This window comes from Puma concolor, chromosome C1, assembly GCF_028749965.1.
Source record: "Puma concolor isolate L17-30 chromosome C1, mPumCon1.1.hap2, whole genome shotgun sequence".
Lineage (NCBI taxonomy): Eukaryota > Metazoa > Chordata > Mammalia > Carnivora > Felidae > Puma > Puma concolor.
The window spans coordinates 103,333,040-103,358,291 of record NC_141674.1 but is presented as its reverse complement, the minus strand read 5'-3'; the positions used below and the strand labels follow the sequence as shown (position 1 = coordinate 103,358,291).

The window sequence follows — 25,252 nt, the reverse complement described above, 5'->3', positions numbered from 1 at the left end:
GTTTGTTCATAACTGGTTCAACCCAAACAGATTATTTGCTGAGCTTCTACTATCCGGAGGGTGACATATCAATTTATGGCCTCAATTATTTTTCTAGATTTTCAATCATATTTTCTTCATCCTCCTTTAGGAAAGAAATTAAGACTTTCTCTAGGCATAAGAGCTAAGAGCTCGCAGTGGTACCATGAATCATCGTGGCTGCAACGATAAGGCTTTGACCATGAGGAGGAGTGGGTGGGGGGAGATACAGCCAACTTGAACCTCAGTCAGCACTCTAATGCTTCAGCCATGACAAAAAGCGTCCTGTTTCTGAACTCACTATGCTCTCTGGTGCCTCCAGGACTCTTCATGGGTGCCAGCATTGGCCTGGAATGTCATCACTCTTCACTTCTCACTCAGTGCTGACTTCACTATCTCCAACTTTCCTTAGGACTTGATATTACCTAGTAAACAGAAGCCTATCTGACCCTAAACCCCAGGGGAGGGCCCCTCCTGACTGCTTCCACAACATATTGGGTACCTACTCTTATTATTGGAATTACCTGTTTGTCTTGCAAGTTAGAGTTAGAATTTTTCAAGAATAGGAAAGATCTCCTCATTTTTCTTCCAAAAATGAAAATAATTTTACTGATTTTTGTTGCTGTTGCTTTAATAATCATAATAGTACTGCCTGTGGATGGCATCACTCAGAAGTTGCCCAAGCAAAAAAGCTTAGCATCATTCATTCAACCAAAACACAACAAAAAAAGAAAGAGGCGTGTCTACTCTGAATCAGGCACCACACTCATCAGCGTATCTAATAGTGAAGGAGACAGACCCTGTCCTTGCTATCATGGAGCTCAGATTCTAAAGACAGACCTTGCTTGAACAAAGAAGTCATATTATTAAAGGTAAAAGTACAATGTACTTGGAAGTGTATGAGAGTGACAACCTAGCAGAGGTGGGAATGGAGAGATGGGTTGGTGGGAGCTCACCTTTAGGCTACTCCTTCTGCACTGGCTCTGTGTCCAATCAACAGCTTAGCCCTGTCACTTCTGCTTCTGAAATCTCGTTCTCTTTCACCTATCCATCTCCCCAACTCCTACACCGTCAGCACCACCAGTGGTTGCCTGGAATACTGCACCAGCCTCCTAACTGCCCTCTCTGCCTTAGACTTCATCCTTCCAACCCAGAGTCCATGCAGAAGCCAAAGGGAATTTTCTATAAGGAAAATCTGATCATGTCACCACCTTCTCTGCAAACTTGCAGCGGTTCCCCATTGAGCTCTGTTAAAATGTAAAGGCTTTTACATAAAGCTTTTGCAAAGACCTGCAGGCTGGTTTCTCTCTTTCTCTTTCTCTCCCCCTCCCTCCAGTTTTGACACTTCTCCACATTCCTTGCACCCATGCCCTAAGGTATATTAACTTCGTCTTTCTCAGCTGAATCTGGAACATTCTTCTTTCTCCCATCCCCAGCCCCTATTGGTGGCTAATTCTTATTCCTCCCCTTCAGTTCCCTGGTTACATGCAGTTTCCTTTAGGAAACTTGCTCTGAGTCCTCCCACCCCTTCCAAGTGAGTTAGGATCCCCAGCCATATAGTGTAGCTTCCTTAATTATATTACAGTGATTATATTGTTGTAATTAGCTAATCTGGAAAGACAATCAGGGCAGGAACCAGGTTTGCATATTTGTTATTGTATCTGCAGTGCTATGACATTATGTTGTACATAATAAGAACTCTAGAAATATTTGCTGAATGCTTAGAGAGAATGAAAACATAATTAAAAATTCAGGTAATACACAAAGTTATAAAGAAGGCAAAACTCACAGCTAAACCCATCACCCAGACATAATCATTATCAATATTTTGGTGTAGGTCCTTACAAGCATTTCTATTTTTTTCCTCCCTCAAAAAGAGATTTTATCTCATGTAATATTCAGTCAAATTGTTGTTGTTGTTGTTTTGTTGTTTAATCCTAAATTTGTTATTATGGACCCCTTTCCAACTCAGTACATTGCTCTATGATGTTCTGTTGAACGCATATACCATATTCAAAATAATCAACCCTCGCCTTAATCCATCCATCCTTCCTTCCTTCCTTCCTTCCTTCCTTCCTTCCTTCTCCCCTTTCTTCCTTCCCCCTTCCCTCTTTCCCACTTTCCTTCCTTCCTTCCCCCTTCCCTCTCTCCTTCCTTCCCTCTTTTCTTCCTTCCTTTCCTTCCTTCCTTCTCTTTTTTCTCTTTTCTTTTCTTTCTTTTATTTCTTTACAGTGAGGCAGAAGGAGAGGGAGAAAGAATCGGAAGCAGGCTCCACGCCCAGCACAGAGCCCATCTAGGGCTCCCATCTCACCACCATGAGATTGGGACCTGAGCCGAAATCAAGAATCCAATACTTAACTGACTGAGCCACCCAGGTGCCCCAGATTATTTTAATATTTTATTTATATAAAGAATACTGAAGTATGGGGTGCCTAGATGGCTCAGTCAGTTAAGTGTCTGACTTCGGCTCAGGTCATGATCTCACAGTTTGTGGGTTCGAGCTCCACATCGGGCTCTGTGCTGACAGCTCAGGGCCTGGAGCCTGCTTCGGATTCTGTGTCTTCCTCTCTCTGCCCCTCCCCTGCTCATGCTCTCTCTCTCTCTCTCTCAAAAATAAATAAAGATTTTAAAAATTTTTTTAAAAATTAAAAAAAAAGAATACTGAAGTAAATATTCATCCTTAAACACATATCTTTTCATGCAGGAAGCATCTCAACTTCCTTCTATGTATAAGTCCTCGGTGGGGGGTGGGGCGGCTGCCCATGGCCTCAGTGGCTGCTGCGGCTGCATTCAATAGTTATGTACGTCACTGAGAGTCCCATAGGCAGGTGGGGGAGGGGAGCCTGGGTATATCATCATCGCTGCACTGGTGGGCTTTGTACTCTTCCACCCCTGCCATGTACCTGGCTCATGCGTCACGAAGTGTCACACATATTTATACCTGATCGTTGTGCATCTGACAGCTAGAACAGGGCCTGGCGCATAGGCTGCACTCGGGTGCTGAGGGGACGAATGAATGAACAAATAAATGAAATGAATAAGGAGGTCAGCTGTCCATAGAGAGGCGTGATAAAATTGTGGCTGAGAGCTCAGGCGCTGAAACCAGTACACTTCTGTTCAAATCACAGCTCAAGTGCTTCCCGGCAATCCCCAGGCCTTCTCAGCTTCAATGTCCCTCTCAAAACAAGTGAACATAATGGCTGTACTAACTTCAAAAGGCTGCTACAAGAACTGAGCAGGACAATGCAAGTGAAGTAAGTGAATCCATAGAGCCCTGAACACTGTAAGCACTCAATAAAACTACACGTATCGTGATTTTTATTACTGTTTAATGGAAATTCCTCGGGGTCCACAGGAAGAAATGTAGAGCTTCTCTTCATACAGTGAAGAGAAGAAAACAAGTTCTAATGAGGAAACAGAAAGGAAATGATTAAAAAAATAAGAAGAATGCTTCTCATTGAAATGCCACTTTCTCCACCGAAGTGACTGCCCTTTTCCATGTTGGTAACTATAGCTGTCAGAGTTTTCAGGGTTTTCCAATTTTTTTAACTTCATTCTTTTTATTTTTTAATTTTTTAAAGGTCATTTATTTTTGAGAGAGAGAGACAGAGAGACAGAGAGAGACAGAGCATGAGTGGGGGAGGGAGAGAGGGAGACACAGAATCTGAAGCAGGCTCCAGGCTCTGAGCTGTCAGCACAGAGCCTGATGTGGGGCTCGAACTCATGAACAATGAGATCATAACCTGAGCGCAAGTTGGACACTTAACAAGTCAGATGCTTAACCGACTGAGCCACCCGGGAGCCTCTTTTTAAGGTTATCTTATTAATTATATCACCCAATGTGAGGTAAGATTTATGTTTGTGAAGTTCACACACATATGTACATGCAGATCATAATAAATGTTTTGTCCAAATATTTAGGTTTTAAAGATATACGCTGGTTTGGCAATTCCCCTAATCTTGTGATATTTCTCCCTCTGTTCCTTTATATGCTATTTCAACTAAATCTTAATACCTTATCCCCCTATTCAGATTGCACGGCTCTTTGAGAATGGTAACTCCTTTGCATGTCTGTGTTCTCTGCAGCACTCAGAATCATTCCTTTTACTCAGAATTCTTAAGGGAAGAAAAAGAAAGATTGATCTGATACATAATCGTTGGCAATATTGCTTAGGAATGAAAACATTTCTAAAGCTCTTCAGAACAACTACGGAATCCCTCTGAAAAGTGAGGTTTAAATGGAAAAAAATTCAGGGCACTTGGCTGGCTCAGTGGAGCATGTGACTCTTGATCTTGGAGTTATGAGTTTGAGCCCCATATTGGGTGTGGAGATTACTTAAACATAAAATCTTTTAAAAATAAAAGAAAGAGAAAAACTTCTGTGCTTATGATTGCTCAAAGTTTAGAATTGCCCCCTGCCCTTCCTTGTTCATCTAATAGCTTTCTGAAGGTCTCAAGATGCCAGTGAAAACAAAACCAGGATGCTTGGGGCACTGTGGTTTGGGGAGCATAGATGTCGTGTGTGTGTGTGTGTGTGTGTGTGTGTGTGTGTGTGTGTGTGTTTAAATGAGAATACACTTCACCGGCAACATTCATTTTCCAAGGTTGTAATGACAAAGAGACACTGAAAAGGAGCTGGGAATAGCTGGGTCTAAAGGCAGTGGCGGCCCAGATTCACCTAAACTAGAACAGGAAGCCCGGACTGCGATAACTCGGATCTCCATAAAGGTAGAAAACCCCCTTTTAGGGCTTTCCTTTTCTTCCATCCCCCACAGACATCAACATCCGAGTGGAAAAATTTGCCAGGATGGGTGGGGCCTCAAAAGGCTGAATCACTGTGGTTGCACTGGGACTGCCAGAGAAAGCTGGCTTCAGACTATAATCAGGCAAACACTGCAGCTGGTTTTGCTGGCATTTTCTTGTTAAACCCCACATTCTTAGAAAATGGGTAAACAGGGGAAGGCAGTGGAGGCCCCCTTAGGACTCGCAGCCACGGACCCCCACCCTTCCGTGGGTTTCGTGTTGGGTAGGCCATTTTGACTCTATCTATAAAACCACCAATGTAACTTCTCCTTCTGTGAATGGTCCTTTCATTTCCCAAGAACCCCAAGAATCCTGGAGCTATTCTGGCTCCACCACTTTCTACCTGTACAGCTTTATACAAGTTATTTGAGGCTTAGTCTCCTCACAACTCTAATGGCTATAACATCTACCTCATAAGTTAGGAAAAATGAACTGAAAAACAGCTGGAATAAGATATGTTAAGTGTCTAAAAAGTGCCTGGTATACAATAAACACTGAATAAATGTTATTTATTATTATTAGCTACTATTACGATCTTAATAAGTCTTGTTGAATATTTCAAAAGGTCTCTTACTCTATATTTATAATTTTATCACCCCAGTTTAGGTGAAAAACTGTCTTCCTTTAAACTCATTATTACAAACAAACGTACTTTTCTTGACTTCTCAGTTTCCTATCCTAACCAATCAATTAATACATCAACTTACTATGAATACATCCAGCAATTACTAAGGGGAGGCTGGGGGAAATACAAATTCAACAGAATTGGCTGGAGGAAAATAGGGAAGGAAAATCCAAATCCAAGAAGTTTAATTGAGTTGATGAGCATTTACTGAGCACTTACTATACACTGGCATTACGCTATGTTCTCAAAACTAGAAGGGTACACATAAGGGGTGTTTTCTTGAGGAGCTTAGAGTCAGGGTAATGTTTTGAGACTGCAGAATCAGGGAAGGCATCCTAAAACAAGAGAAAATGGTACTTGAGCCGAAACTTGAAGGATGAGTAGGCTTGAACTAGGTGAAGAATAGGAGAGAAAGGGTATTCTAGGCAGAGGGAACCACCAGAACAAAAACTCAGAAGTATGAAACAGCTTAGGGGCATGTGAGTGGCTCAGTCTGTTGAGGGTCAACTTTGGCTCAGGTTATGATCTCTTGGTTCATGAGTCTGAGCCTGCATGGGGCTCTGCTGATGGCTCAGAGCCTGCTTCAGATTCTGTATCTCCCGCTCTCTCTCTGCCCCTCCCCTGCTTTTGTGCGCTCATGCTCTCTCTCTCTCTCTCTCAAAAATAAATAAATATTGTTTTTAAAAAGTACGAAATAGCTTTGAATTGCAAATAGCTCAGAATTAATGGAGCAAAAAGCACGTGATGGGGAATATTGGGAAATAAAGGAGATTTACAGTTTACTTAGAGAAGATGATACCACACTCTGCTCATCTAAGTTGGAGGAGCTAATGGTTCCAGCCCCATGACCACCATACTTTAACCAGGTGAGCTCCCAACCTAGAAATTACTATTTTAGGTCACAAAAATGATGAGTTTTTTCGGCCCACATTAGGAGACATTGGGTAAGTTCCTTTGTTACTCTTGGTGCCTTTATTTCCTCACTTGTAAATTGGGGTGGTAATTCTGCTTCTTCACAGGGCTGTGGTAAGCATTAAATGAGAGAATACTACACACACTTAGAACAGCACGTGACACATAGAAAGCGATCGGCATATGCTAGCTAGTACCATCCCGTGTTGCTCTGGTCTCGCTCATCCCAGACACGCTGGGGGTGGGGTGGACGTGGTGACCTGTGAGAAAGCACATAGGAAGGAGTCTGGATGTAAAATATCACTGATCCAATCACCTGTCAGGATCTATGATCATGGTAGACAGACTCTATGGCACTAAAAAAGTCAAAATTTCTATGAGCCCTGGCAACGACCTTTCTGACAAAAATGTGTGTCACAGCCTCATCATTTATTTATTACTTGACACACAGCGGGTGAGATTTGAAATATCCCTTATTCGCCTTTTCTCTGCATCCTCTTGGTTTCTGTCAGTGGTTCCCGGCACTGAGAAGTGAGGACTGATCTGCTATCCCAGAGCAGGCTGGGAAGAGGAAGGACTTGGGAGGCCAAACCTGAGGAGTCAGCTGACCTCTGCTCGGTGCCCAGGTCAGCCTGTTCGTTTCCCTGTGCCCACCGCATCCGGCCACTTGTTCCCTCAGCAGTGACTCCCTTACCTCTGTATTCCAAATCACCTCTCAACCAAAAGGAACAGGCCCACAGACTCTTTCAGAGAGCATCCCACACAGCTTTGGGAAGGACTGCCACTCTGCTCATCCATTCTGCATTGCAGCAGATGCAAAAGGTGAAAAAAGAGGAGGGGTTGTTAGCACCCCCTCTCTCACCACCAGCACCACACAGCTGTTCAGAGGTTTAGTGTTCAAAACCACTTAATATTCCTGTAAGCTCTGTGTCTTTAAAAACAAAAAAACAAAAAACAAAACAAAACAAGAAAACCCCCAAAACAACAACGACAACCCCACCCCCCCCAAAAAAAAAAAAAAAAAACAACCCTCAACACTAACAGTAGGCTGCTTCATTCTCGGGCAGGTTTTATATTGAGCATATTCTTTTTTTAAATTTTTTTTAATGTTTATTCATTTTTGAAAGACAGAGAGAGCACAAGCAGGGGTGGGGCAGAGAGAGAGGGGGCACAGAATCCAAAACACGCTTCAAGCTCCGAGCTGTCAGCACAGAGCCCGACGCGGGGCTCGAACTCACGAACCACAAGATCATGACCTGAGCCCAAGTCAGACGCTCACCCGACTGAGCCACCCAGGCGCCCCAGTATTGAGCATATTTCTTTGTCCACAGGAATATCTGGTAAGATGTACATTAGATCCTCGGGAAGCATTTCTGTTCACAAATTGAGGCAAGACAGGGTAAACCCATGTCAATCCTGTTTTATTCACCTTTTTTTTGAAAATAGAAGTTTATTACTTTATGTCAAAAGCTATCAATCCAAAAAATGAAAGAAACCCACCCACAAATCTAAGGGCATATGTATACAGTGCTCATATGTGGCCTGATCCATGGGCAACCCCCAGGGGGCACCAAAGAGCTATTTCTTTTTTTAGCACATTGGTGTAAGAAATCCTGTGTGCTCTTTCCAGGCCATATAAATCCCAGAAGACAGGTTCTATTATACAGACTTCCTGGGGTCAATCCGGGGCACAGGGAGGTGGGGACTTGTATTACATTATCAGTAATTTGGCTCTTGTCCAAATCTAAGGATAAACCTATCAAGACACAGAGCACTTCAAGAGTTGAATCAGAAGTTGTAAGCAACAATGCCAGATTCTTTTTCGAGAAGCAAATGGTTGTGGCTGAGGCCACCTTATACTGCAGACAGTATCCAGAGATCTAGAGTGGTTCAAGCCACTGAGAATATAATGCCAGCCAATTAAACTTTGTCCCCTAAGCGCACTATGGTCCAGTTATAGATTCTCAGGGTGCCATTTAAACTTCCTGAATTTATTTGAGAAGTAAACCAGGGATAAAAATGCTAAGACAGAATCATTGCTACAGGCAATTGTCCATGAACCAGAGTGCTCAGGGCATAGCTAATAACACATATGTTTATTGGGACATATGCTCTTTTTTTTTTTTTTAAGAGTTGTTTTTATTTATTTTTTTTAATGTTTATTTATTTTTGAGAAAGAAAGAGAAAGGGTACAAGCAGGGGAGGGGCAGAAAGAGAGGGAGACAGAGGATCCGAAGTGGGCTCTGAACTGACAGCACACAGCCCAATGTGTACACGAACCATGAGATCACGACCTAAGCTGAAGTCAGATGCTTAACCGACTGAGCCACCCACGCCCCCTTGGGACATATGCTCTTAAAAAAGACATCATACTGGTTGGTATAAGAATGGCCACAATCCAGACTAAGCCATGGGTCATATGTTTATGAGACATCACTATCCCTTGGTGCTCCTTCTAATTGGGATAACAATTATTCACCCACGTGACTTACCTTCTCAAAGTCTCGAAGAGCCTGGGTCTGCACCTGAGGGGGTTTTTCAAATGCTCTCAAGGAAGGCATCTGTCCAAAGGGGATCTTCTCACCACTTCTCCAACTCTGTGACTGCACTGGAGGGCCTCGATCTTTAGCGTCACTAAGAAAAGCTGCCGGTAAAACAGAACAACAAAAAATTGTATACAACAGTGGCATTATGATCCTTCTAACCAGCACCATCCAGCAGAATTTGGTTTCCACAAAGTACAAATCAATTCTGGGCCACACGGAAACAGTTCACATAAAGTAGTGTGTGGCTGATCATATTAATACTGGTCCCCAGTGAAACGCACTAGTCCATGTTTGTGCCCCTTTGTAACTGGAGGCTTTTGCTACTCTATGGAGAAGTGGAGCCTATTTCTCCAGCCCTTGGATCTGGATTGGCTTAGTGACTTGCTTTGACTGAGAGAATATGATGAAAATGCCACTGTATGAATTCTAGAGACTAAGTCTTGAGAGACCATGCATTTCTGTTCTTGTCTTCTTAGAGCCCCAAGACCACCCTACTGTGAAGCAGCCCAGTTTACCCTCCTGGAAGAGGAAAGGCCAAGGACAGAGGGAATGGAGATGCCCCAGCTGACAGCCAGTCACCGAATGCCAGACATGTGAGTAAAGCTGTCTATGGACTCTCAACCCCAGTCAAGCTCTCAAAAGATTGCAGCTATTTGAGTAATCCCAAGTGAGACCAGCAGAGGAAATGCCCAGTTTGTCAACACACAAGGCTGTGAGAAATAATAAATCATTGTTGTTTTAAGCCCCAGGTGGGCAAACTTTTTTTTAAAGGGCCAGATAGTAAATATTTTAGGCTCGTGGATCATACCATCTCTGTCAGAGCTAGTCACCTCTGCTCTTGCAGCTCAAAATAGGCACAGACAATATGTAACTGAACGAGCATGACTGTGTTGCTATAAAACTTTATTTATAAAAACTGGCAATTGGCCCATGGGCTGCAGTTTGTTGACACCTGTTTTTTTGTTTTTTTAATTTTTCTTTTTAACGTTTATTTATTTTTGAGACAGAGAGAGACAGAGCATGAACGGGGGAGGGTCAGAGAGAGAGGGAGACACAGAATCTGAAACAGGCCCCAGGCTCTGAGCTGTCAGCACAGAGCCCGACGTGGGGCTCGAACTCACGGACCGCGAGATCATGACCTGAGCCGAAGTCGGACGCTTAACTGACTGAGCCACCCAGGCGCCCCTGTTGACACCTGTTTTAAGCCACTAAGTTTTAGGGTGATTTGGCACATGACGAAAGAAGACTGAAATAGCTTCTCTTTTTAAAAAAAAAAAATCAAGCTACTAGCTAAGAGGTGTTTCTACAAAAATATTTCAGGTCATTATTTAAGAGTAGTAACAATTATTACAACCAACATCTTTAACAGGCATTACAGGTTACAAAGTAGTTTCATATGAATTATTTTGTTTATAAAGTTACTACCCCAAGTGAAATAGACTGATGCGATTATTAAATCCATTTTACTATGAGTTAATAAAGGTTCAGAAAGTTTGCATGACCAAGATCACAATGCTAAAAAGTGGCAGAACCAGTCCTATGTTCTCTTCACTCAACCTTCCGAGCGGTCGGCTAATACTGTTAATTTAGGAGCAAAGGGAATCATCACAGGTCTAAGAGTTGAGGGAAAACAGGGCAGGGGGTAGAAATGCAATAATTCCATTAATTAAAGGAAGAATCGCCCTAGGAAAAGCTGCTGCTAACCCCATGCCTGCCTTTGTGAAGTACCATTGTGGAAGCAAGAAATCAGGGCTTCTTAGAAGCAGAGTACACAGAAGACCTCAGACTGAGGTGGACTTAGGGATGTAGACTCAGGTCGAAGACATGGAAAAATACACCTTTTCATGGTTGGCAGAAGGAAACAATGATCCTTTATTATGAACATTCTTTTTTTTAAAGTCAGAGAGAATGACAGCCATTGCTATCCACTGAGCTCCATAGATGGCATCAGTGCAAGTAAGAGCAAAATGGGCTCTGAAGAAAAATTAACTAGACACACACACACACACACACATGGACAAACGAGCCAAGAGGCAAAATGTCATCATATGCTTTTTCTGTCCTTTCCCTTTTTTTTCTTTTCTCTTTCCTTCCTTCCTTGTACATCCTTATCTCCTTTGTCAAAAACTAACTGACCATATATGCACGGCCACCAAAATCAAAGGCAACAAAAGCAAAAATAAACAAGGGAGGCTACATCAAACTAAAAAGCTTCTGCTCACAAAGGAAACCATTAAGAATGAAAAGGCAAGCCATGGGATGGGAGAAAATATCCCTCCCTCCCTCTTTCTTTTTCCTTCTGCAAACTTGCCAGAAAGAGCACAAGAAAAAGCCTCTAGATATTTCAATCAACTCGGAATTTGTTCTCTGCTAAGAAAAGACAGAAAAAGAGTAGGAAGACAGAAAGGATCAGGAAAATGATGGCGAGGAGAAAAATGAAGGCAATAAAAGATGAAGAAGAAAATAATGATGAGAGACAGGGTGATTCCAGTGCAGTTTTGTTTTTTTTTCTTACCGAAAAGTATTTAACTCCCTTTTACACCACTGGTTTCAAAGAAAAAAAGGTTGAAATATAAGGCCACATGATTTGTTTTTAAAATGGACACTGTAGGGGCGCCTGGGTGGCGCAGTCGGTTAAGCGTCCGACTTCAGCCAGGTCACGATCTCGCGCTCCGTGAGTTCGAGCCCCGCGTCGGGCTCTGGGCTGATGGCTCAGAGCCTGGAGCCTGTTTCCGATTCTGTGTCTCCCTCTCTCTGCCCCTCCCCCGTCCATGCTCTGTCTCTCTCTGTCCCAAAAATAAATAAACGTTGAAAAAAAAAAATGGACACTGTACAGTGTCTTCATTTTTGTAAAGTTAACATAGTATCAGGTGTGTCTTCAGATCACTGTCTTTTTGTTTAAAATTTATTTTATTATCTTTTTAATATTTATATGTTCATTTTGAGAGAGCGAGCATTGTGATGGGGGGAGGGGAAGGGAAGAGGGAGAGAGAGAATCTCAAGCCGACTCTGAGCCATCAGTGCAGAGTTGATGTGGGGCTTGGTTTCATGAACCACGAGATCATGACCTGAGCCGAGATTGAAGGTCAGATGCTTAACTGATTGAACCACCCAGGCGCCCTAATTTTTTTAAAGTAATCTCTATACCCAACACAGGGCTCAAACTCACAACCCTGAGATCAAGAGTAGGATGCTCCACAGACTGAGTCAGCCAGGTGCCCCTACATATCCCTATCCTTACTGGTATTCTCAATAGCCACTCATCTTGCCTGGTAGAGTAGAGGGTTTTAAAATGGAACAGAAATTTAAAGCAGGTTTTATTGGTACACAGCACAAATTAGTTATGGATAGAGGTAGTATTCTGTTTCCATATTCAGCTGTCTTTGATTCAGCTTGTACAAAATAATTATTGTTCTTTTAATTATAGAACAGTCTGTGCTTGCAAATTAATAATAATTATAGTAATAGCAAGGTTGCACCTGTTTTGTTGATATTGTGATATTTCTAAGTAAATGCAAATAAATGCTTTACTTAAGAGAAACTGGAAAAGAATTATTTCTCCCACAATCAGTTGAAATTAAATAGGCTATCGAATGGAAGAAAATTTGATGAAACAGAACAATACATTACAGTTAGATCAGTGGGATGTGATGGAGGGAAAAGAGTCTTTGAAGCTTGGATATGAATTTCACCACTTGCCAATTGTGGGAATTCAGGCAAATCTCTTAATTTTGCTCAGCTTCACTGTCACTGTGAAAGTGGGAATAAATAATACCTCACAGAGCTCTTATAAGAGTTAAAAGAAACAATAAGCATCTTCTCTACCCTTCCATTTTTGCCCTACTCCTTTGAGTTTTCACTGCAAAATGGAGGATCTTGATGTTCAAAATGAGTATAGTAGACCCTTGGAATTTGTAGACTTAGCATATACAATTACAAATGCTAATTGTAAGTGTCTGAAATCCTTAACACATTCAAATTAAAAACTTTTTCCATGCTGTGCATGTGAACCATCTGGGCTTCAAGGCTGGAATGAAAAAGGCAAATGACTTAGCGAAGGACGCAGAACCCTTAAGTGATTCAAGGTTCTTGTGAAAAATGCTCCCCTAAAGAGAACTATCTTCACTTTGGTTTCATAATTCAGGTAAATCCCTGGCTAATGTTAGCTCAGTAATTATGTGATATTATTATGAATACCTTAATAACAACAATATTTACTGGGTGTTTATTCCTTTATAAGTCTACAATAAGAGTTTTTCTCATTTAATCTCACTTATGACGTTGACACTATTATTATACCCATTTAAATGGTATGCAAGTAGAGATTTAATTTTAGTGGCAGAATCTATTTTAATCATTTCACAAGTGACTTTAACCTTGGAATTACAGAATCGTAATTTCAATTATGATTTCCTGTGCTGTGCTGGGAAGGTGGGGAATCACATGTTATAGTGGTAGGTACAAATCTGGAAATTCACAAAAAGTCGGAGAATATTGCTATGCTGAATTTATTTTATTTATGTGTTTATTTATTTTAAGTTTGTTTATTTGAGAGGTGGGGGGGGTGGGGGGGTAGAGAAGAGAATCCCAAGCAGGCTCTGCACTGTCAGCACAGAACCCAACACAGGCCTCGAACTCACTAACGTGAGACCATTACCAGAGCCAAAATCAAGAGTCAGATGTTTAAGTGACTCAGCCACCCAGGTGCCCCTGCCATGATGAATTTAAGGGTCCATAATTTGAGGGAATTACGATCAGCAGGAAACCAGAATTTATCAAGACCCACAGCCTCCTTACCACGACCAAGAATTTATCAAGGTCAGACCCACAGCCTCCTTACCATGACCAAGAATTTGTCAAGGTAAGACCCACAGCCTCCTTACCTGCTACATGACATGTTCTGGATACCATCTCCCCTTCATCCTCTGCAAAATAATCTCTGTGGAGAGAAACATATTGTTAATTAATGAGATACCCTTAGAGTCCCCAGTCCCTGAGGTGGCAAGACACCGACATTCTGTTTTCATTTATTTCTCCACAAGTATTTATTAAGCTCCTACCATGGATTAAGGACAGTGTTAGGTGTTGGAGATACAAAGACAAACCCCACAGGAAGGTTCCTATCCTGGGTAAGAACATGTAAAGATAGCCATTGAACACACAATTCCATTATGAGAAAACAGCAAAGACCCTGAGTCAGGAAGGAAGTTAACTTGTTGGAAGAACAGAGAAAACCAGTGTTGCCACCAGACTGTGCAGGACCTTGTGGGATACAGTAAGGACACAGAGTTTTGTGTGAAGGGCGTTGGGAAACCACTGAAGGATTTTAGGTGAGGGAATGAGTGGTAAGTGACCAGATTTTGATTTTAAATAGATCATTCTGGCTGCCGAGTGAGACTGTGTGGAGGGGATAAAAGTGGATGGGAAACGCAAGAAGTTGTGATGGTTTTAACTAAAAGAAGCAGAGATGAAGATAAGCAAAAAAATCCAACGTATGTTTAGGAAGTAGACTTGGAAAAACAGATAAAAGTCTATTAATGGGGGGCGCTTGGGTGGCTCAGTCAGTTAAGTGTCTGACTCGATTTTGGCTCACAGTTCATGAGATCAAGCCCCACATGAGGCTCTGCAGTGACACACATGCACACACATGCACTCACACACATGCACACACAGACACACTCTCAAAATAAATAAATGAACATTTTTTTAAGTCTATTAATGGTAATGTTAAAACCACAGTTCAGTAGAAAGATGTGTATTTGTCCAGCACAGTGAATTAAGGTCACCAGACCTAGCAGAGAAGGGAAATTTTTTTTCAAGATGTATTCAACAAATACTTGTCAGGCACCTACTATGTTTTTAGGCACTGTTTTAGGCAGCATGAATATAGCAGTGAACAAAAAGGACAAAAAGGCCTGCACTCATGGAAGTTAGAGTAAGGGGAAGTAAAAAGTAAACTGTTTAGAGCAACTGGAGACAAGTGCTAAGAAAAATTGAAGTGGGGGATGGGGATAGGGAGTCCTGGAGATATGGGCAGGAGGAAGGGACTGCAATTCTCAGTCGGCAAAGTTTCTCTGAGAAGCAATAGGGTGTTTGGGGAAAGAGTCTTCTAAGCAGAGAACATCAAACACAAAGGTTCACAGGAGGGAGCATGCCAGAGTGTTTGGGAGCAGAAAGGAGGCCAGTGAGGCGGGGCAGAGTGAGCACATGGTGAGGAAGGAGGAGGAGGGAAGGTCAAGGAAGTAACAGCAAGGCTGTGCAGGGGGCAGATTGTAAAAGCCTTTCAGGCTGTACTGAAGCATTTGGCCACTGGAACCCTGTGAGTCAAAAAGGGGGTTGAACCGAGTGATGAATGTTTTAAAAGGGCTAGCTACTGTTTTGACAACGGACTAGATGCGGAAGGCAGAAACAGGAAGACAATTGCAATAATCCCACGGGGTGATGCCTTAAACCCTTGGGTGCACCCAGTAAGTTGTTCCAAAAAGAATCGGGTAGACAGAGGTGTAGAGGGCTTCTCTGGAAGGCGGAAGAGAGACTGGCATTTGTTTAGAAATTCTTGTCCTTCCTTCTCTGCCTCAAGGCTGGATGTTGGCATGAATCTTCATTTTGTTAAGTTCCAGATGGACATCAAAGTACCAGACAAGGCATGCTGGACTACACACACCACCTGGCGATTTTTTTATTATTCAAAAGCAGATCACCAGCTTGTGGTTCTTCCGGGTCGTCTGCCTCTTTCCCTTCTCTATCCATTAAAAACTTTCCACAAGGGGCGCCTGGGTGGCGCAGTCGGTTAAGCGTCCGACTTCAGCCAGGTCACGATCTCGCGGTCCGTGAGTTCGAGCCCCGCGTCGGGCTCTGGGCTGATGGCTCAGAGCCTGGAGCCTGTTTCTGATTCTGTGTCTCCCTCTCTCTCTGCCCCTCGCCCGTTCATGCTCTGTCTCTCTCTGTCCTAAAAATAAATAAACGTTGAAAAAAAAAAAATTTAAAATTGTTAAAAAAAAAAAAAAAAAAAAAAAACTTTCCACAAGAGTGAACAATTAAAGAGATGAATGTACTAGTTACAAATTCCCCTCTGTTGTAATAAAGTAGAGGAAGGATACTGAAGCCATCAACCAGAACACTGTCTTGAAAAATTTGAAAAACTTACACTTAACGGCTGCTATGCAGCCATTGGATGGATTCCTTTATATGCTCAGCCTACAGACTTAGGTAGATGACAGTGTTTGTGCCATCAGGAACATGGTCATTCCTCAGGCCAAATTCAACCCAGCCAAAATGTTTTATTTGGTCAGCACAAGATTGACCCACTCTTAACTTCTCTTAGAAAATGAATGGGTCTAGGGACATCTGGGTGGCTCAGTCGGTTGAGTGTCTGACTTCGGCTCAGGTCATGATCTCGTGATTTGTGGGTTGGAGTCCCGCATCAGGCTCTGTGCCAACAGCTCAGAGCCTGGAGCCTGTTTCGGTTTCTGTCTCCTTCTTTTTCTCCCTTCCCCCACTTGGGTTTGTTCTCTCTCTCTCTCTCTCTCTCTCTCTCAAAAGTAAATAAACATTAAAAAAGAAAATGAATGGGTCTAGCAACACTGGGCCTGCCTTCCCACATAGGGGACAACCTATCACCTTTCAACGGAACATGTCTTCTCCAATCTGTCACAGTCCCTGTCCTTCCTATCTTTGTAGTCCCAGCTCACATACTCACTTTTGATACCCTCCTGGCTTCTGTGTAGGTCTCTGAGGCTGTTACCCTGGTACAGATCAAATGCAGACAGAATTTCATTTCTGCTTTAACACATAGTCTTGAGAATGGATAAGGCATATGTGGCATATATATATATACACACACACACATATATATATGGCATATACACACACACACACACACACACACACACACACACACACACACAATGGAATATTATGCAGCCATAAGAAGGATGAGATCTTTCCATGTGAGACAACATGGATGGAGCTAGAAGGTCTTATACTAAGTGAAATAAATGGGAAAGACAAAGACAATATGATCTCACTCATATGAGGAATCTAAACACACACACACACACACACACAAATGAAAAAAACAAGCAAAAAGCAGAATCAGACCTATAAATACAGAGAAAAAAGCGATGGTCGCCAGAGGGGAGGGGGCAAAATGGGTGGAAGTGAGTGGCAGATACAGGCTTCTAGTTAAGGAATGAATAAGTCATGGGGATAAATTGTACCGTATAGGGAAAACAGTCAATGATATTATAATGGCAATGTGTGGAGACAGCTGCTACACTTGTGACAAACTTGTTGAATCACTATGTTGTACATCTGAAACTGATATAACATTGTATATCAACCACACTCAAATAAAATTTTAAAAAGACTGTCTTGAGTAACCTAGTTTCTTCAGCGTGCAATTCACTAATCTATGCTGATGAACCACTAACACTGGCTTATAAATCACTTTTACCTCTTGGGCTTCAGTTTCCTCAAATACTTGTAAAGGAACTACATGGATTTTTCTAAGGTCCCTTGCAGTCATTATGCAATTCTATTCTAATAGATGCTTAACCATAAAGCCCATTTTAATACTTCCAAGGATCTGGGGGACTGTCCGGACATGATCTTGTTTAATCCTCTTTGCTCTGAAGATTCCACACTCCAGATCAGGAGCAGGTGACGACAAGGCAAGGAGTACAGGCCCCATGAGATACCCCACCTTCTGCAGCCCCAACCCACACGTACTCTGAGCTAGCTGCCTGCCCACTAAGAATCAGTAAGTGTCAGGGCAGAGAGGTCACTTTGGATGGGCACTGAGTTAATGGGCATACTTACAATCTCAGGAGATTTTTTAAAAATCACTTTAACTCTATTAACAGCTCAAGTTCCCTCTCTTATTGCCCAAGAGTGGGGCTCATCATCTGCTCCAAAAGGTTGGGAAGGAATTTGATGCTCCCCCAGGGAAGGGGAGTGCTCACAGTGAAGAAACACAGGGTATATGTCTAGGGGACTGCAATCTGTGACAACCAAAGTGCAAAGAGAACTGAGGTATGCTAGAGACAGACTCCAAGCTGGGTCATACACACACACACATGCACATGTACACTGCTTTGTGAAGCAGTAATATATGTTGGTAAATTCTTCCATATTACCCAAATCTGGAAAAAACTTGTATGTCCTTGTCCTAGTTGCTCAAATTGAAGTGTTTGTAGGTTTATTTTTTAACATCAGCCCATGGATGACTCATGCTCAGCTAGCATATGGTTCATTAGAGCACTCATAGCTCTCCAGCATAGATGTACGTATATAATCTTTCTCCCAAGATACTTTTACCTTACATGGTGCTTTTCCTGTATAAATGAGCCATGCTTTCCCTCAATGAGCCTTATCCTTTCTCTCCCTCTACCTCATCAATCTGTCAATACTGATACCAATGCCACTAACGTTACAATTATTAATTTTGCCAAGCCACTCTCTTGCTTAATTTGAAGAACCAAGCATTTTCCAAGTACAACCCACCCACAAGCTGTTCACCCACTTAATTTCCACATGGTATATTGCCCACGCTTTCTTGATTTGCTGTTAAGCAGCTAAGAAGATATTGGACTCAAACAACACATCGACATTCAATATCCCACATTACTAGCTTTTCCTAGTTTTCCAGGATGGTCAGGTTGACAATAATCAGAAAATAATTGATTCTCTCAAAGCCATCTGCTACACTCTGATACTCTGCTGCTATCAAACTGTGCTCTGAGGATTTTTTTCCAGTAATTTCCTAAATATAGTAGTTTCAATTATGTCAGGAATATCCAAGCACTCAATTTTGCTTTCCTTTGCTTGCAAATGGCCTCACTGACATAGCTCCTTTCTAAAATGTAAGCAGCTGGTCCTGCTTTCTCTCCTAACAGTGTGGGGAGGGGCAGAAACGTGGGTCCTTCTTCCTTACCAAGGGGTAACACGACAATGGAGCCTGCAGAGAGATATTTTCTGTAGGGAAGTCATGACTTTCCCTTGCAAACTGCATATTTGGGGTTATGTCTCATATTTTGGTCTGTTTAATTTGTGGACCCAGAAGAGCAATGCATCTTGTTAACGGACCATATCATTCACAAGCAATGGCAAATGGCAACCATAGGCCTTTACCATTACAAAGTAGGATGTGCAACACATCTTTGACAGTATGAGACAGTGGTATCCCAGGACCATAGTCACCCCCCCAAACTATTTCTAAGGAGCTGATGCCTATCCAGTCCCCATTACCTTCTCCTTCGTCTCACCTAGTAAAATGTTTAACCTACGGGTATTTCTTCCCATAGGGGTATCCAAACTCCCAAAGCGGCAGTTATTTTTAGGTCCTCCCCCTAGGGCAATCACTTCCAACACACAGTCTGGGCCCCCTCCTTCATTACTCACCACCACTCTTGCTTAAGATCTCTAAACCTGCAGACAAAGGCCATCTCTTGGAGGCATTTTCTATCTTTCAGACTTGTTTGTATATAGATTTTTTTTTAAGTATAAACAAAAATTCAGAAGGGGGAAACAATCTGCTATAACAGTACTTAGAGCAAAAACCTGGGCCTTGACACTGTTTATAGGGTTTTTCATTCCATCTTATAAACATTTATTGAGAAGTGGCTTATACGGCCAGCCCTGGAAATATAAAGGTGAAAAAGAAATTAAACCCTGTCATCAAAGTACTCAGAGTCTACTGGGGAAGGCACATAGGATTCAATGAGATAATTACAAGAATAATGAGATTTAAAACAGATTGAAAAATATAAACAAGAGAGCAATTAATTTTGTCCTGGTGGGAGGAAATATGCAGAAAACAGAGAACACTGAATCTAGCCTTGAAGGATGGGTACAAATAACACAAGGAAACATGACAAAGACCCCAAAACAGGAGAATGAAGGGTGTATTTGTGGTTTTCATTTTGTTCCCTCCTGCCTGAGTAAACATAAACTGCCTCCAGGACCCCTTCCAACATTTTTAACTTTCCCTGTCCTCAAGCCGTCCTCCTCCAAGCTCTAACCCTCAGGTAGGAAGCTGTATTAAGGGAAGTCATGGGAGGAAACCAGGTCTGCACTTAGCACTTTCCTCCTCCTTATCTAACTACTTAGAATCCCCAAGGACAATCTAAAATGTTAAGCAAGATGGGGTGCCCAGGTGGGTGACTCAGTCAGTTAGGCTAGGCGTCTGACCCTTGGTTTGGGCTCAGGTCATGATCTCACAGTTCGTGAGTTCAAGCCCTGCATCGGGCTCTGTGCTGACAGTGTGGAGCCTGCTTGGGATTTCTCCCTCCCTCTCTCTCTCCCTCCCCAACTGATGCTGTCTCTGTCTCTCTCAAAATAAATAAATCTTAAAAAAATAAATGTTAAACAAGAAGATTTTTACACAGCAAAAATGTCTATAGATAAGGACCAGAAGAAAATCTGCACAAGAGATAAGGCTGGAGGTTTAGGATGGCAGAAAATACAAGTGAATATCTTCCTTTTTATACGATTTTATACTAAAAGGTTAATTCTTATTTTTTTAAAAAAGAGAATGTATTTTGATCCAATTTACATTGTTCTTCTAAAGTATGGCCTCAATAAAAGAGAAACTATGTAAGAGACTAGGTTCAGTCTGATCTTCTCAAACAGTGGGGATTATGTGGTATGACACAGGAAGATTGTTGAAGTTTGCGGTTAATTGGGGCCCTCCTCAGCACTAGACACTGAACTAAACATATATTCTATTGTGGTTCCTATATTTTTAAAAACATTTTTTTAATGTTTATTTATTTCTGAGAGAGAGACAGAGTGCAAGTGGGGGAGGGGCAGAGACAGAAAGAGACACAGAATCTGAAGCAGGCTCCAGGCTCCGAGCTGTCAGCCTGAGCCTGACATAGGGCTTGAACCAACAAACTGTGAGATCATGACCTGAGCCCAAGTCGGATGCTTAACCGACTGAGCCACCCAGGCGCCCCAAGCTCCTATATTCTTGAAACTCATTTGACATGAGTTACTAAATTCTGGTTCAAATGAAAGAAATCTTTCTGATGTTCAGATATCATTTTTTTTTGTACTTTTAATTTGTATCCACATTCAACGCTTGCAAATACAAAAGGGTTGGAAGGACAAGAACTGTGGCCTACTTTCTTTAATGTTTGGAGCACAGGCCTTGAGGGCTTTTGAATGGTAGGGTTTCATAAATAGTGCCAATTTAGGAACAAAGACATCTACAGGTGACTGTCCCTGGACTGCTTGAGCCTAACTTCATGGTTCAACATGTTTTCTTTCAGCAGAATTTTCCTCAGCACTAATCTTGCATGAAATGACCATCATTATTGTGGACAACCCCTGTCACCTACCACCAACACTGTTACCACAATGCATCGAGTGTCTGATGCTTTCCAGGCATCATCTCATTCAGTCCTCACAAAATCCTGTCAGGTAGCTACTGTATCCCTATTTCACAGATGAGGCAACAAGAGGCCTAGGAAGATGAAGTGATTTGCCCAAGATCACACGGCTAGTTGGTGTCAAGTCTGAACTTGAAAATGGCACTTGGGGGAGGCGGGGCGCCTGGGTGGCTTAGTCAGTTGAGCGTCCGACTTCAGCTCAGGTCACGATCTCACAGTTCGTGAGCTCGAGCCCCGCGTCGGGCTCTGTGCTGACAGCTCAGAGCCTGGAGCCCGCTTCAGATTCTGTGTCTCCCTCTCTCTCTCTGCCCCTCCCTTGCTCGTGCTCTGTCTCTCTGTCTCTCTCAAAAATAAAGAAACAAAAAAAAAAAAAGGGAAAAAATGGCAGCTGGGGCTCCTGGTGGCTCAGTTGGTTAAGTGTCCAACTCTTGATATCAGCTCAGGTCATGATCTCATCATTTGTGAGATTAAGCCCTGTGTGGAAATCTGCACTGACAGCGCACAGAGCCTGCCTGAAATTCTCTCTTTCCCTCTCTCTCTCTCTCTGCCCCTTCCCCACTCTCTCCCTCTCTGTCTCTCAAAATAAATAAATAAAACATTAAAAAAAAAAAAAGAAAAAGAAGAAAATGGCACCTGACTCCAAACCTTGACTCTTTCCAATATGTCTTCCTTCTACCGTCACCTCTATCCAGAGCTTCCTCTGTACCTGCCTTGACTGCAGGGAAGTGACCCCTGAGAATCTGAGGGTGGACAGTGGTGCTGTGTGAAGATTGGATTTAGAGTCAAATCCAGACACAAATTTGTGTTTTGAGATGCCGACTCATCCCCACTGGACACAGCTCACACTTGAGTATTTCAATACCAGTATAACAGATGCCATGTGACAAAAGAATTACGATCCTAAAAGGGAAGTGACGAGTATGACTTTTTATACAGGTCCTATCCTGGAAAGTGAGTCATCCATCATTATATACTTCCCTATCTCTACCCAAATCTCTCTAAATGTTCACAACTTCCCTGAACCTCTTCTGTGCTAACACTTAACACTGTCCGTAATGGACAAAGGGAATAAACTGAAAGGCAGAAGGGGTAACGGACAGACACAATCAAAACGGGAAAGGCCACTAGTGAACCAGCTTTCAGACTTGTCCTCAGATCTTTTTTTCTCCTGCCAAGAGAGACATGGAGTGTATCTTCCATGTTCCAAATGTTGCCAAATACCACCCCCCCATTCAGCACTAAAACTGCATAAACATATTCGAATGCAAATAGGGTAGAAGTCACAGATGCAGAGCACAAATACAGAGAGATTAGAATTTTTTCTCATCTCGAGACCTATCATTATCACCTCTGCAAGCTAGGATGCTGAATTGGCAAAGCCCCCTCAGAACAGAGAGAGCATCGCCTGTGAATCTCTCTCTGCACACTAAGTGTGGGCTGACTTGGCACGGATACAGCAGAGTCCACTTTTCTCCAGTACAGGCTGCAATTACACCCTTCACTCAACAGAGTCTATTCACTGAGAGTGACCACGGCCAAATGGAACTCTGGGAGACAGTTTTCTGAAGTGCTAATCAGTCCTCAATAGCTACAGGGAGCTACCAGCACCATTGTGCACCTGCATCGACTCGTCCAAATTTTATGACCTTTTTCTGCTCTTGGGCTAAGGCCCAAAAGAAATGAACATTATTTTTCTTGCTCCTGTCCATCAAGGTTCAGAGACACAAACCACTTAATGCCATAAAAAGGTAAAGGAAGTTCAAGTAATTATTTTTCTCACTTTGCCCCATGAGGTTATCAGACATCCAAATATCTAATAAATCCTCTTCCCTATGCCCCGAATCAGCAAAGACACTGACATCACTCTTTCAAAAGAGATGTAAAAATAATCTGCTTTGGATTCAGTCGCATCACCCAGGGATTGTGTACGGTCTCTCCACCCACTTCTAAAACTTTGCTCATACGCTTTTTACTTTTGGTCCTGGCAGTGAATGCATTCCGCAATCCTCAGTTTTCATGAACCACCACTATTCACAAGGCCCTGCGGCATGCCCAGGCAGTTGGCACAATCTGTCTCAGAGCGCAAGACGAAGCACAAAGACCAAGCATTTCCTGTCTCTACCTACCTTTTTACTCACATAATCTTTTACTGTTTCCTTTCTTCATTATGTCCCTTTTTTTTTAACATTTATTTATTTTTGAGACAGAGAGAGACAGAGCATGAATGGGGGAGGGTCAGAGAGAGAGGGAGACACAGAATCTGAAACAGACTCCAGGCTCTGAGCTGTCATCACAGAGCCTGACGCGGGGCTCAAACTCATGGACCGTGAGATCATGACCTGAGCCAAAGTCGGACGCTCAACCTACTGAGCCACCAAGGCACCGTTCATTATGTCCATTTTTAATGATTTAAAAAGAATTACATGCTTCTTCCAGAATATTTTGGAAAGAAGAAAAATGTATACAGAAAAATCATAAAAAATGCTACCACCTAAAGGCAACATCGACAAAGAGTTTTCACATATTTACTTTCAGTTGTTCTTCAGTTCATATGCCTGTGTGAATTCTACAAAATAGAAATGATACTGCATGTACAACTTTGTATCTTGATTTTATTTATATCATTGAAATCAAAGGTTTTGAGGAATGCACTTGTAGGGGAAGAGTCAGGGGAGGAGAGCAGAGGAGGCAGATAAGAGAAGGAGGAGAAGAATTTCTTAACATTACAGATCTGCCTGAAATTTAAAAAAAAAGTGAATCTAGAGTCTTCTTTTTCAGTATGGTTCTATAATGTACTAAAAAAAGCTTATAAAGGGAACCCTCGTGCACTGTTGGTGTGAATATAAATTGGGTGCAGCCACTGTGGAAGAGAGTATGGCGGTTCCTTACAAAATTAAAAATAGAGCTACCATATGATCCAGCAATTCCACTTCTGAGTAGTTATCCGAAGATAATGAAAACACCAATTCAAAGAGATACATGCACTTCTACATTCATTGCATTTTACAATAGCCAAGATATGGAAGCAAATTAGGTGTCCATCAATAGATGAATAAAGAAGATGAGTGTATATGTATATATACACCCATACACAATGGATATCACTCAGCTATAAAGAAGAATGAAATCTTGCCATTCATGACAACATGGGTGGGCCTAGATGGTATTGTGCTAAGAGAAATAAGTCAAATAGAGAAAGACAAATAGCATATGATTTCACTTCGATGAGAAATCCAAAACAAAACAAAACAAGCACATAAAATAAAACAGGAACAGACTCATATATACAGAAAATAAACTATTGGTTACCAGAGGTGGGGAAGGGTTGAAGGCATGGGTGAAATAGATGGAGAGGATTAAGTGGTACAAAATTCCAGTTATAAAATAAGTAAGTTATGGGGATGTAATGCACACCATAAGAAATATAGTCAATAATACACTAAAACTTCTGTGTGGTGACAGATGGTAACTAGACTTACTGTGGGAGCATTTCATAATGTATAAAAATATTGAATCACTATGATGCATACCTGAAACTAATATGACATTGTATGTAAATTGCACTTCCATGAAGGAAAACAAATTTTAAAAATATAAAACAAAGATGATAGAATCCTAGAGGATAATAAAATTGACTGAGGGTTACTGAGTCTTGGGGATAGTTAAGGCAGTAAAAGACTCTGAAGGATTGACATAGCTGACTCCCAGGCTCAGTAGGGATAGGGAAAAAAAGCAGGGACAAAAAGCTTTTATAACCAGCTGTATCCATTCCACAAGAAGGAGACACCTACCAACCAGATGTTCGTATCAGCCTTGTGGGGAATGTTCTCTAGAAAGTTCTAAATCGAGGATCTTCTAAGTGCTAGAAACAATATTAGATGCTGAAGATTTAGAGACAAAAAACAGAAGTCCTCTCTTCCAATGAGCTGAGAAAATGGAAAATATCCCGTCAACCA

The 25,252-nt window shown here is 42.0% G+C and overlaps 1 protein-coding gene across 21 annotated transcripts in view; it reads right to left on the bottom strand.

Annotated features, from left to right (window-relative positions):
- The window catches only part of PDE4DIP (phosphodiesterase 4D interacting protein), a 226,816-nt gene that overhangs the window by 158,513 nt on the left and 43,051 nt on the right, over positions 1-25,252 (bottom strand). For all 21 annotated transcript variants that reach the window (XM_086717986.1, XM_086717969.1, XM_086717985.1 and 18 more), the window contains exons 2-3: positions 13,788-13,843; positions 8,851-9,002 (exon numbers count right to left, since the gene is read on the bottom strand). In XM_086717986.1, coding sequence (XP_086574112.1) covers positions 8,851-9,002; positions 13,788-13,843 — 208 coding nt within the window. The remainder of the gene's footprint in view (positions 1-8,850; positions 9,003-13,787; positions 13,844-25,252) is intronic.